Source organism: Merops nubicus, unplaced genomic scaffold, assembly GCF_000691845.1.
Source record: "Merops nubicus isolate BGI_N331 unplaced genomic scaffold, ASM69184v1 scaffold676, whole genome shotgun sequence".
In the NCBI taxonomy this organism is placed as follows: domain Eukaryota; kingdom Metazoa; phylum Chordata; class Aves; order Coraciiformes; family Meropidae; genus Merops; species Merops nubicus.
In genome coordinates, this window is record NW_008614099.1 from 36,533 (window position 1) to 50,929 (window position 14,397).

At 38.3% G+C, this 14,397-nt stretch overlaps 1 protein-coding gene across 1 annotated transcript in view; it reads left to right on the forward strand.

Moving 5' to 3' along the window:
* The window catches only part of STK24 (serine/threonine kinase 24), a gene marked incomplete at its 5' end in the record, with an annotated part of 46,756 nt that overhangs the window by 27,371 nt on the left and 4,988 nt on the right, over positions 1–14,397 (forward strand). Inside the window, 6 exons of the mRNA XM_008942074.1 lie at positions 2,584–2,692; positions 2,802–2,959; positions 8,959–9,144; positions 9,397–9,542; positions 11,021–11,144; positions 12,638–12,706. Of these exons, the coding sequence (XP_008940322.1) occupies positions 2,584–2,692; positions 2,802–2,959; positions 8,959–9,144; positions 9,397–9,542; positions 11,021–11,144; positions 12,638–12,706 (792 nt within the window). The remainder of the gene's footprint in view (positions 1–2,583; positions 2,693–2,801; positions 2,960–8,958; positions 9,145–9,396; positions 9,543–11,020; positions 11,145–12,637; positions 12,707–14,397) is intronic.

The following is a 14,397-nucleotide window of genomic DNA, read 5'->3' on the forward strand; positions in this document are numbered from 1 at the left end:
TGTAGATGGAAGGGCACTAAGCAACATAATATTGGAAGCAGGATATAAACATCTTGGAATGCTAATCTTACGGCAGCCAGAGAGTACTGGTGGCTCAGAATACTTCTTTTCTATCTGCTCATCCTGTCACTGAAACTCCTAGTGTATACATCTTCCCCACGACTATCTCCCCAAAATAAATAAGTTTCCCAGTTTGAAGCCTCATTGATGTCTAAATAGAACCACAATTTAGGCTGGTGTTAAAAACTACATTTCAAAGAAATGGGCAGATCCGTGGACTCCCTCTGGGTTAGAGGGGCCTTGCAGAGAGACCTGAATAAACTAGAGAGCTATGGGATCACCACCCATATGAAATTCAACAAGAGCAAGTGCTGCTTTTGGCACCTGGTACAGACTACTCACTTCTGAATCATACTTCAGAAGGTTCAGCACAGTTTGTGTTTTCCATAGCTGGATGCTGTCCATTCATTTTAGCTGTCAAAATAAACCCAACAAACAAAATCACACAGCATCTTACATTTATTGTACATGTAAAAAAGGCTGTTATAGAAATAATAATTGGTGTTTGCAGTATGTGAAAATTGTCATACCAGTTGAGATGGAAAGTCTCTGTAGCATAGCCTGCTGTTCTCAACTGGGGCACCTAATGAATGCTTGAGCAAAGGGCAAAAGGAAAAAGGCCAATGTAGAGGGATTCTGCTGTTGACATCCAGAAGACAGGAGGGGAACTAAAAGGCTTTCTGTAGTTGTAATTGCAATTAAAATACAGCAGGGCCTTTTGGAACCCATTTATACCTTTATTTTCTACATCCTGTTAGAAGTTAGGTGGTTATGTAGAAATTGATAATATTCCCCATAAAGATTTAAAATTTATTGTTGTGATTTTTTTTTTTCCTGACAAAAGAGCAATTAGAAACTAGGTTGGCTTTTATAAATTATTACTTTCATCAAAAAAATTACGTGCTTCAAAAAGGTATAAAAGAGTGGAAAGAAAACAGGTGTTGTCATATTTTCTTGGTGTGCGGTTTGATTTTGTTTTTTTTATCACACACATTTCACTTGTGTGTTGACCATGGTTTGTTGCCTAGAAATAGTACAAAGTCTTTGGTCATATCCTAAAACCTTATTGAAGAAATTGTTCCACAGAACTGAAGTAATCATGTAAGTGTATCTTAAGCATTTTGGGTGTGTTTAATTTTCAATTTATGGTCCGGTGCCAGTTTTCCTGATTCTAACATGCATGTGACACTTCTCACGTGGAATCTGGCAGGACAACTGGCACATGTTATCACGTTTCTGTGCTCGTGACAAGGCTGAATGGAAACCCTGAACCCAGTGTTTGAAGTATACACACCATGTGAGCCTGGTGTTTTCTGTACTTGAACATGCACTGGCTGTTTGGAAAATCACACCTCACAAGAGAAAGTACACTTCATGCAATTACATGTACCTTTGTTGTTCAACTTTTGAGTATAGTTTAGGTTTGTGGCTGAGGTACAAGCACTAATACTCTCAGCCTTAGTCTGTTTTCACCAACTTCCTCCTCGCTGAGGTGAGCTAACATCTGACAGAAGAGATTTTCCCTCATTACATCTTCTGTAGCAGGTACCAAGTCTGCACTGGTGCTCACAGCCAAGCTGGAGCAAAGCTTTGGGAATGTCTCTGTTGAGGATTTTTGGGGGATGTGGTATTTTAATCTGAAATACTTTGTCACATTGTGAAGCTTCTGAGATAAACTTTTTGATTGTACTTCAGTGGCTGCTGTTGTGGAGTACACTAGAATACTGGAATGTTTCCCATTGTTGTCCACAAACTTTCAGTCTCTCAAAGTGTCCTTATTCATTAAGAATCCTCTCGGAGAAGTGACCTTCCATCTGTCATCTTAGAGTTAGTGGCATACTCAGTTTTAGAATTTGTATCAGTTGTAGAGAGTTCTGAGATCTGCTTTTTCCTCTCATAAGAGTCAAATTATTTGGAACCTTTAATTCTAACAATTTGCAGATTCATACCTTCAATTTTATATTAAAAAAGTTAACTTCTTTAATATGCAATGCTCTATTGGCCTAGTGGTTTGAGTTGTGGTGTAGAGAGCTTCACAAAATCCCTGGCAATGTATAATAGGGTGTGTGATGTGGTACATTATAAGTTTTTTTTCTCAGACTTTAAAACTTGGGTCCATATAGGGCTGTGGAGTTGCACTGCTAAATTCAGTGTAATGTTAATAATCAGATTACAGTGTAGAAGTTTTTTAAATGCTGTGTATGTACCTATGGCTTGACCACAAGGTATTAACTTGAAACTGTATATTTGTGGTGCCTTCAACAAACTTCTTGAAGTGTTTTAGGTAAATGAGTGTTTCTTTGCCCATTTTTTCATAAGGCCATTTATTTTAGAGCTCTGTTTTTTAAAAAGAATATTCTGTGTTGTATCTCATGTTACAAAGTTAGCAAATCGTAATTTTTGAAGTGTGACAGAAGGAGGTTTATAGTCTTTATAGTCACAGTGTTATTTCTGTTCTGTTTCTCCTGTGTGTGTGTGTATATGTATCTACACATACATATAAAAATATTCTGTGTCTCCTAGTTGGAACCTGGCTCACTTGATGAAACCCAGATTGCCACAATATTGAGGGAGATACTCAAAGGACTCGATTACTTGCATTCAGAAAAGAAAATCCACAGAGATATTAAAGGTAAATTGTTTGTATGTATTGTAATATTAGAAGAGCTCATGCAATATAAATGGGCACCCTCCTAGTGTCAAATGTCTTAATTTCTCATATTTCTTCTTCTTTATTCCAGCTGCTAACGTATTGCTATCTGAACAAGGGGAAGTAAAACTAGCAGATTTTGGAGTAGCAGGACAACTAACAGATACACAAATAAAGAGGAATACCTTTGTGGGAACACCATTTTGGATGGCTCCTGAAGTAATAAAGCAATCAGCGTATGATTCCAAGGTAAGGTATTGCAAGGCATGAGCCCAAGCCCCTTCCCTTTTAAACTTGAGTTGCGTAGTTTAGTGGCTAGACAGATGTACATTCAGATGGTACCTAGCAGCTCTAAGCTGTCGACAAGGGAAGAAGCTTTCCTAATTTATATCCAAACTTGAAGTTTCCTAGTGTATTGAGTCCATCCAGATGTCAGTATTGTGGTATTTCTTGCCAAGTGCATCCTGTCACCTTTCATCCCACTCTGCTGAATATTTTTGATGGTTGCTTGAAAGTGGAATGCAGCAAATACATACAAAATATTAATAGGCTTCTGCTTGTTTTTAGAAAAAAAAGTAAGCAACACTTGAAAAATGTGAATTTGGTGACGGTGAACGTTTTGGTTGAAAGTGCTGTTATTTCTCTATGGAAGAATGTGCTGCATAGGTCCGTGCTACTGTCTGACCCTCTGCTTTTAGATATTCTGTACAACGCAGGTTTAATGTTTAATATTACTTATTTGTTGATATTTACATTACACGGGATTTTGATATATTTTTTTTTTTTATGAGCACAATATAGCAATTTTAAGATACAATTGCATCACAATAGATACGTGATTCCTGTTGCTGGTCTCCCTGTGCTCACCAGCATGGCACTGAGTTGCTAGGAGCTCAAACCCACTGCTCTTCTCCTTTTGTTGGCTACTCAGCTTTTATACTTCCGTTAGGCTGAGCTACTTAACTACACCTCCTTGCTGGTCCTACACCATACTGGTCTGGCTAGCTCAGTGAGACACTGCTCTACTGACATGGAAGGCTGATGGCATAACCTGATGACCTACTGGTTGCAGCTCAAATCCCACTTGTGTTGAGATAAGATCAGCTTTCTTTATGATAATTAGCAGTCATTCCTTATTTTCTTCCCTGGGCTCATCTTTCTTGCCCATCACCTCCGATCCCCTTGTAGGGATTTGTTGATTGGCCACATCTCCATGCAGTGAAACAGGTTGGCATGTTTCTTTCCAGCCTCATGCATCTAAGGAGTCACCAGTACTGGCTCTGGCCTAAACTGTTTGTAGTATTACCTCCTTCCCTTCCCTATTTGGTTTCTTTTAAAAATAACTAGTAGAGCTCTGTAGAGCCTCTAGAAGCTTAAGTGACCTCAAACTCCCAATTTGAAGGTTGAGTAAATTTTTTTTTTTTTTTGTGGATGGTGTTTTTTGTTTTGTTTAGTTTTAGTTTTGAGGTGTTGGTGGCTGGGATTTTTTTGATATTTGGCTTCTAGGAATGATTTTTCGCTTGGACAAAGCATGAAGAAAGCCTTGAAAGTGCCCTACGACGCTACCTTGGGCACAGTTCACCTGCTTCTTTCACATTGTTCATGTGCTCACACCAACTGTTAAATAGTTTATTGCTTCTTTTCTGATTGGATAGATACCTTTGCCCATGCTGGCTGCTGAAATGGCACAACTGTGCAAGGCAAAGCAAAACCTAAGTTATGTCATAACTACTAATAAGACTGAAGGAAGGCCTGAAGTCTGACATTGCTGGTATCACTATAAAGCTGAAGGTCTCCTATTGATTCAGCACTTCCATCACTTGTTGTAATATTAAAGACAGTTGGTGGATTTCCTGACCATGCCTGACACTATGTTATCAATGTAACTTAGGCAAGAACTATTATTCCAGCATCCTGGTTTCCACTTGAAGCAGTTTTGGATATCGAGATATAGTTACACCTCTGATATGCTTCTTGGTTAATCGTAGAATCATTAGGGCTGGAAAAGACCTCTAAGATCAAGTCCAGCCATCAACTCAACACTACCATGACCACTAAACTATATCCTGAAGTGCCATGTCCACATGTGGTTTTTTTTTTTTTAAGACCTCTCTGGGCAGCCTGTTCCAATGCCTCACCACTCTTGCAGTAAAGAATTCTTCTGAACATCCAATCTAAATCTCCCCTGGTGCAACTTAACCCCATTTCCTCTCATCCTGTTGCGGGTTACCTGGGAGAAGAGACCAACACCCACCTTGCTACAGCCTCCTTTCAGGTAGCTGTAGAGCACAATAAGGTCTCCCCTCAGCCTCCTCTGCTCCAGGCTAAACAATCCCAGTTCCCTCAGCCACTCCTCATAAGCCATGATCCCCAGACCCTTCACCAGCTTTGTTGCCCTTCTCTGCCCAAAGAGACAAGCTTCTGAGGAATTTCCATGTGTGAAGCACTTAAAGTGCTTTTAGTTAAAACAGTAAAACTTTATTGGCTTTGCATTACTTCAAAATATTTTAACATTCACATTAATGTCTCTTAAGATTGTGTAAAAGTAATAAATACTTAACATAAGTTGTTGATTTTTGATATAGTCTTTATTTTTTTTTTCCAGATGTGTGTTATGGAAGCATATGTGTATATTATCTTTTATCGTTTGTTAAGGTAGAGAAGCAAGTTTTTTTTCAAGGATAAAAAATGTTTACATATTTGAAAAATGCTGGTTTAATTCAGATTTGACAAATGCATACATTTTGTGTATTTTTCTTTTAAAATGCATGAAACTTAATGTCAAACCAAGTCCCAGTTTGTTTCCAGTTCTGTGCTCTCAAGATTAATAGGCTTTTTGGATGGCTTTGTGTACATGTGAGCTCTGTATTCTTTAACATCCGTACAGAATATACTCATTCTATTCTTGATTTATTCAGTCCTCTTCTCAGACTGGCTTGTGTCCTTAAGATAATTCCTATTATTCTTTCTCAGACCATATATTGCGGGGTATATTTACAAAGCATTCCAACACTTGACTTGCTAAAAAACAGTCAGGATATGTGATTTCTGATGCAGATGCTAAAATTTCAACAGCTTCTGTCAGACTTTTGTAAATAATAATTCAGACTGATATATTTGAGAACGTGGGTTTTCCAGATGGCTTCTGTGAGAGACTGTTAGCTATACTATTTGCATTTTAATGTGGTCAGTAGCTAATCTGAGAGGCATACTCGTTAGCTTCTTTAGCAGCTAGAGTTCGTTATCCCTTTGGATTACTTGGACATTAAAAATAAACTACAAGGGAAAACGAAACATTGAAATTTGTGCTGTCAGCCATGGGGAGAAAGTGAAAATGTCAAAACTTTACTATAATTATGTTAAATCTACCACCTGGTTTTATTTCCTTTTCCTTTTTATTAATATTTTTCCATACCATTGATTTCTTTTTGTCAAAGCTATTTGTTCTTCCATATAATGTCCTCATAGAATCTCTTTCTAGTTTGTTATTTTGGCAATAGTTCTTAATTATTCCTCCTGTTTTGATTCCTTCATCTGAAAGTCAGTATTTTTTCTTACCTTTTTTTAGTTTTCCCCTGTCTGCTTCTCTGTACTTTCTACTAAATAACTTCTACAGCTAACTAGAAAAATAAATATTTAAATTTAAAATGTTTTTCTTTTGCACATAGCCTATTTTCTTTTACTTACAAGAGCTTCAAATCCAGACTAGATTTTACCCATTAGAATGGAAGAAGAAAGGCTTATGGCAGTACTGCAGTAAATAGCTACCAGTGATGTGCTGAATCTCATCTGATTTGGAAGACTAATTTTTGTTCAAGATTTGAAACTGTAAAAATCATGATGTGGTAAAACTTGGTAATGATGTAGTATCATCACTTCTTAAGGTTATGCTTCACCTGTGCCATTTGGAGGACTGACTTACGTCTGTTCTGGAATTTGCCACAGACAAGCACATCCTAGATATTCCTCACTGGAGACACATGTAGTTGGTACTACTTAGGTCCCTGTTTTGAGAACCTTACTGAATGAATAAGAACTTTTAAGTTCTTACTTAAACTTAAGGTTTGAGAACCTCTGTGAATGGAGAGGTGACAGTTCTAGAGGAATTTGGAGTGTTTATCCTTGATGCTCCCAACAGGAATGGGCTTCCAGAACCTGTCTTGGAGTTCAGTATGCAGGCATGGTTTATTGGAGATTTTTTTTTTGTGGGGGAAGGCCACTAGCAGTATGAAGCTATAAAGATGAGGAAAAGAAGGAAGTAGTTCTGTGTGCACATGTGGATATGTATGCGCATATAAATTTGATTTTTATACTTAACACATACACGTGCTCCATCTGTGACTGAAAGCCTGGCAGAGGAAAATTTATCCATTTCTATGGCTTTAACACATTCCTCTTGAGAAACTGAAATTCAGAATAAATTGGGGATAATAATGCTTACTTGTTAACACAAAGACTCATCTTTGCAGGTGACACTTTTCTTTCATAACCAAGGAAAGGTTTCCTGCTAGAGGGAATTTATTCAAATTATGCTCAGACTTGAGCAGAGCTTAGCTAATAATGCTGTTATTAAGATAAATTAAACTTCTTGGCAGTTCTGTAACATGGGTTAATAAAATGTAATTTCATAAATTTGATTGCTGATTGACTCAGGTCCTGTTACCCCCCCCCCCCTTATTTGCAAAATTAGGTAACTAAGCTCTTAACTGCTGTCTGAACAAAGAAGGAGCAGCTTGTTTTCACTTGGGCAGTGTAGCTGTGGTAGTGGAATGGAGGCAAACACTTCATCAGCTACCAGCCTGTAGTCCTGTGTGAGTTAGTCAAAGATCAGCTGGGCAGACAGAGATGGACTAGAGGGACACTTAAGGACAGCAGTGATAAATGAAATCTCTCCTCTGTCCAGTACCTGGAAATAGATCTGTTTACACTGTAACAAAGTTCCACATGCTCTGTTTGGGACAGCTCGCTCCAGAGAGAAGTGAACTGGTTTCCTGAGAACAAGTCTTTGTTCTGCTTTCACTTCAAAAGAAACAGAAAAATCAAAACAAATGTTTTTAACTGTATCTTGTTCTTTGAAACAGATATTTCTGTGATTTTTTTTTTTCCTTTCATTTTTCTGAGAGGTTTATTTATCCATCCTTTTGACTTTTAGATCTATTACTTCAGCAGAACATAGGGAATTATGATGCATTACTTCAGGCAGTTTTGTCAATAGGATTTGGATCTAGGGAGGCAGCATTCCTTAGAAAGAGCAGTACATTTTGATGATGAAAACCTATGAAATAAATATATTTAAATAATCTTGCCTAAAAAAATCAATATGCATATTATGGCAATCCAGTAACAATGTGAGTCCAACTCACCAATGAAAGAGAATGGTAGTGGATCTAGCACTGATCTCTGCTGCATTGCTTGGGGTTTTGTCAGTAGGATTTGGATCTAGGGAGGCAGCGTTCCTTAGAGCAGTACATTTTGATGATGAAAACCTATGAAACAAATATATTTAAATAATCTTGCCTAAAAAAATCAATATGCATATTATGGCAATCCAGTAACAATGTGAGTCCAACTCACCAATGAAAGAGAATGGTAGTGGATCTAGCACTGATCTCTGCTGCATTGCTTGGGTTGTCCCTCTTGGCAACAAGAGTTTAGGTCTACAGTTTGTACATGTATGACTCTACAAAGCAGATGAGGTAGAAAAGTTCTGTCAATGTTTAAGAAGCTACTTGGACCAAATACTTTAGTGGTTGAAATCTTGGATTGAAAAAACAGTGAGGAGGCTGAAGGTGCACAAGGAGTTGGGAGGGGACATAGCTGAGACAGCTGACCCCAGCTGGCCAGAGAGACATCCCAGACCACATGACATCATATAAATGTGCATCATAGAAATGAGGGAGAAGGTGGGCTGGGGGGCTGCTGCATGGGGACTGGCAGGGCATTGGTTGGTTGTTGTGAGCCATTGCTTTCATTTGCATCATTGGTCTTTCATGGGGTTTATTTCTCTCTCATTATTTGCCTTTTCATTACTTTTTTTGGTTTGTTTTCTTCAAGTATTAAACTGTTCTTATGTCAACCTGCAAGTTTTCTCACTGTTACCCTTCCAATTCTCTTCCCCCCATCCACTGGAGGGAGAGTGAGTGAGCAGCTCTGCGGTGTGTAGTTGATGGCTGGGGTTAAGCTAGGACAAAAAACAAGACTGGTTCTTCTCTTCCTCCAACCTAATCTTAAATTCTTGTTTCTGACAGGCAGATATCTGGTCATTGGGCATAACAGCCATAGAACTTGCAAAAGGAGAACCACCTCATTCAGAACTGCATCCAATGAAGGTTTTGTTCCTCATTCCTAAGAACAATCCACCAACGCTGGAAGGAAACTTCAGTAAATCCCTCAAAGAATTTGTTGAGGCCTGTTTAAACAAGGACCCAAGCTTTGTGAGTTTCATCTGTTTGTCAATATACAGTAGAGAGCTTGACTGGTTCACAGGAATGACATGAATAAATGCAGTTCAACTTTTCTAATATAGGGCAACATATTCACCAGGATCTTTTTTTTGAGACTGTATATATTTTAAATCTGATTTGTATCAAAACTGAAGTCTGGATTTCTTAATCTTTTTTATAGTGAGTCAATTAACACTCTCAAATGCAGTAAAAAAAAACCCCTCTTTTTCTTCTTTTTTAAAGAGACCTACTGCAAAAGAGCTCTTAAAACACAAATTTATTTTACGAAACTCGAAGAAAACTTCCTACCTGACGGACCTTATTGATAGGCACAAGAGATGGAAGTCTGAACAAAGTCATGACGACTCCAGTTCTGATGACTCAGATAAGTAAGTGTGAGTTTGTAAAATATCCTGTGTAAGTATAGGACCCAAGTAGTTACTTTTAGCACACATATATTAGTGTTCTGTTAATTATAGCTTTTCAGCTTAGCAGCCTTGGTAAACTAATGAAATCTTGATTTGAGCGTTGCGAGGGATTTCATGCAAATAAAGGCATTGAGAGAAAATTCTTCTGGGCCATTCTGTACTGCCTTCTGTTTTATGTAGGGTCTAGGGTACCTCCTAGACATAAGGCCAACTGTCACTCCTCTCACGTGAGCAGAAGGTAGGCCTCACTCTGCATGCCCAAGTAACAGTGGGCACATGCACCATGCTCTGTGGGCACATGGCCACCTAAGGAGGGGAGTTGTCTATAGAATATCAGACTGGCTTTCATAGGCTGGCACAGGAATGGGACTAGGTTGGCTGTTGAGTGTTTGTGAGACAATTTAATGTTACGTGTAAGCCTGCCTTCCTCTCCTCTGCTTGCACAGCAGCCCATGTGCTAGAGGGGTCAGTTGGTTTGACATGCTGGAATGACATCTTTCCAAATCGAGAAGTATTTTTCTCTTGGATCAATATAGTAGAACTGATGTATACAAGGAAGGCAGACCTGCCTCTGTCAGTGATAGTGTGAAGTTGTACCTGATTTAGTGTGAAATCTTGGAGGCTTTTCTTGCACTTATTACTAGGCTGCACTAAATGCTTTTTGTACAATGGCAATTAAGATGCCCTTTTAATGGCCTTTTAATTCAGATGCAATTTTAATTGATGGTTTTCTTGCACATCACTCTTAATTCCCAGGTCAAGAAGAAATTAACTTACAGAAGGATATTTATTGCAGGGAGAAGAGAAACGTATTGCAGTGACTTATTAATGTTAGCATAAATATTTTTGTTCTATTTACTTAGCAGGAGTTATAGAAAAATATCACTATGCCATCTGCAAATAATGAGCCAAAAGATTGATTTGTAGTGATGTAGTTTGTTAAAGCCACTTTATTTAGCCAATTTTTTTTTGAAGTGGTAAATTTTCCTTGCTAATGGGTTGGGGATGAATTGTCTTCCTTGAAGGTATTCTAAGGTACTGTCTTAGCTGTTTTTCTAGGCAAAAAAAAAAAAAGTGAATTAAGTCTTCTAATTTTTTCGACCTTCTCTAATGATCTGAAGTACTCTAAGTGCCAGTTTTCAGATAGCAATAAGCCACTTCATGTTACTTCTTTATGTAACTTGGGAAAATGTTTTTGATCTGTAATGCCTGCCTTTCAAATTAATTTGGCATTTAGTGAAGTACCTTAGTTTAATTTTTAAAATTTTCCCTGAAGATAAGGTACTTTACTTTTCATACTTGTGAAAACCTGTAAGGATTAAAACAACAGAATCCTGATTTTGGTTTTGACTGTAGTTTTTATGTTTAGCATGTGTGTTGAATGAGCACAGACAGTAAGGTGTGGGTCATGGAACTTCTTTCTTTTCCCTCCCTGGAAGTGAACCAGACGGGCAGGCGTCAGGCGGGAGTGACGCAGGAGAGTGGATCTTCACAATAAGAGAGAAAGACCCCAAGAGTCTGGAGAACGGAGCAGCCTGGCCCTTGGAGTTGCAAAGAAATAAGGTGCTCAAAATACTGACTTTATTACACAAGGAGATAATTCTTGCTTTAATAACTCAGCGGGGTGATTTTTATACCTTTAAAAGTGTTTAAATTGTAAAACTTTCAGAACCGCTAAAAATGCGTATTCTACAATTGCCTGTCACAAAATGTTTTGAGCAAGCCAGAAGTTTAGGTATTCTGTAAATGTGTCTCTTCTGTAGGTTGTGAAATATATACCAAACCATTTCTGTAGTTTGTGAACTATTACCACTGGAGGAATACCAGGCAAAATTTTATTTTTAAAGTCTTCCTTCTGTAAAGTAAACTTAAACCAGTACAAAATGAGGCTGGGGTTTTGAGGAAAGCTTCTGGTCTTTCAGGAGAAAAGACTATATGTAGCAAAGGATACAATGTGCATGTATCCAAAAAACCCCAACCAACCCAGAATAAGAGATGTGTAGGAGCTGCTCCAAAACATTTTTTTTGTGTGTGGCCAGGGCAGGTGGTTGCTACCCTGCTTCTGAAAATTCTGTGTGCGCTCTTATCAGGTCTGGGAAATACAAGAAAAATATTTTATCATGTGGGAGGAACCTGTAAATATCAGCATGTCTATGATTTAGTACTGCTCAGTAGGATTATGGACATTTTTGTGTTTGTTTTTTTTTTTTCTGGTGGTTTGTTTTAGTTTTTGGTTTTGTGCTTTTGTGTTTGTTTTTTTTTTTGTTTGAGATGCTGCAGCCTCAGATTTTAATTTGACCTCCATTTTCCACAGTGCTTTGGAATAGGCGGTTACAGAACATTTTATATATTTGTATTATACATCTGTGCTGGTTTCAGCTGGGATAGAGTCAGATTTCTCCCTTGTAGCTGTTGCAGTGCTGCGTTCTGGATTTCGTGTGGGAACAATGTTGGTAACGTGGATGTTTTAGTGGTTGCCACGCAGCGCTTAGCCCAGGTTAGGGACTTTTCCATTTCCCTTGCTCTGCCAGCAAACAGATGCACAAGGAGCTGGGAGGGAGGGTGGCCAGGGCAGCCAAAGGGGTGTTCCACACCATGCCCAGTGTACAAACTGGGGGGAGTTGGCTGGGAGAGGTGGAGTTGCTACGTAGGCCATAGGTCAGTGTGTGGTGAGCAGTTGCATTGTGCATCACTCGTCTTTTCTTGGGTTTTATTTCTCTCTTTTTGTTATCTGCCTTTTCATCACTATTATTATTATTATTATATTCCTTTTCATTACTATTATTATTATTAAACTGTTCTTGTCTTTACCCATGAGTTTTACCTCTTTTCAGTTCTCCTCCACTGGGAGTGGGGAGGAGCAAGCGAGTGGCTGCATGGTGTTTAGTTGCTGCCTGGGGGTAAACCAAGACAACCCAAACAGATTTTTCCTAAAGTGTAGTGTGTTGGAACTGGTTTTTTTTTTTTTTTTTTTTTTTTTTTAATTAGAAACAGAATACAAGGAGGATAGTTTTTTTTCTGAAATAAAATTGGTCAGAATTTTGTTTTCTTTAAAGGAAAAGGATATCCCGAAGAGACCTGTATCCCAATGCCTGTCTACAGTCATATCCCCTTTATTTGCAGAGGTAAGTTACTGCTTTAAAACTTAACAGTTACAGAATTTGTGCCTCTTAAAAATAGAAAAACAAATACGAATGACATCTGATGTTTCTAGAACACATTTGGAACTTGACGTGTTACAGTTTTAGCTGTACTCTTTGCTTTCTTGCATGTCTGCATTTTGCAGACATCAACCATATTAGCCTGAAGGAGTGAAAACCAAATAGGTATGTAAATGAACTTAACTTTTGAATTTCAGTGTTGAGAACTGTATTTTGTTCCCATTCTGAATTTTATATTTGGTTTTTTCAAATAGTTAAACAGAACTTAAAAAAAGGCATATGAAGGGAAAGACAGATGTTAAGATGTGATTATTTTTAAGAGTTGATAGAACCCTAAGAAACAAACTGCCCTCTCACCCTAGCTTCAATATGAAAATTGTTTATTTACATAATGATTTCAAGCATTTCTGTTATAGAAGTTAGAGAAGTTATTCTAATAAAAGGATGCTGTCTTAATATTGCCCTAATTAATAAAGTCCTGGTTCAAAGGATTAAGATCAAATTTTTCATGCTGCTCATTAAAAATACTGAGTCCAGTAAAACAATGAAACTTATTTAAAGGGGATGACCTCTGTATTGGTTATTCAGACTGCAGTATTAAGTCAGCTTGTCATTCTCCTATATAAAGTGGAGAAACACTTTATCAGGGATTTTTTTTAAATTTTCCATTCATTGCAGTTCTTTGTATTACCCACTTGCTTGCCTCTGAGAATGTTCTTTGTTCCCTACTCTTCCATCTCCCAAAACTTTTTCTTGTTGCTGTGCATCTCTTTTAGGTTTTCTTTTTTTTCCAATACCAAGCATGATACAGGTCCTGCATCCAGTGTCTTCCATTCTCCATCTTCCACTTTCTATCCTTTTATTTTTCATTTTCTCTCCACCATGCCCTTTATTACCTGTCTTGTAGATATCTCTGTTCTGGGCTCTTCCTTCCCACTGCTAACTAGTTGCTGTGTCATTCTTGGCCTCTCTCACTTGCCATTTTCATTTTGAAGCCATTCTTTTAATTGCCACTTGCTGATGCCCGTGGGGGTGTGATTTCCCCCAGCCCTGCTGCAGCAACACAGACGTTTCTCACTGCTGTCCTTACTAAGGGCTATTTACTTCCATCTCTAGAGCCTATAGAGGCTTCAGAAAAAAAATTATCTTCTACATTTGTTTGCTGTATCTTTTCATATGGAGAAGGCTCTTGGTCTGTTATCTGCTGTTTGGTTCACACTTTAGACTCCTCTTCCACGCAGGTTCTGGTGGATAGCCACAACTTTCCCAAACTCTTCCAGAATCTCATAGCAGGGTTTCCTTTTCCTTATGGGCACGGCTACTGTCTCTGCTCTCTGGAGGAAGCCTTATTTACACTTTCAGTGTTCCGTTTGTTTAGCATTCAGACCACAGATATCTGCACCTGCAGGAGTTATTGCTAGCTAAATTAGTGAGTTACTCCATGGAACTCCTCCAAAAAGAACAAAGGTGGCCATCTAGAGCTCTTTGTTGTCATGGAGGCTTCAGAGCTTTTGGCACAGAAAAGAGGTCTAAAAACCAATTGCTGTCCCTAAGTAATCTTACAGGGGAAGGTTCTGCTCTGCATCCTTCACCTTCATCTGAACTCTGGTACAATGTAGGAGCCTTGGCTGAAGAGGCTTTTTTTGTTGTGGGTG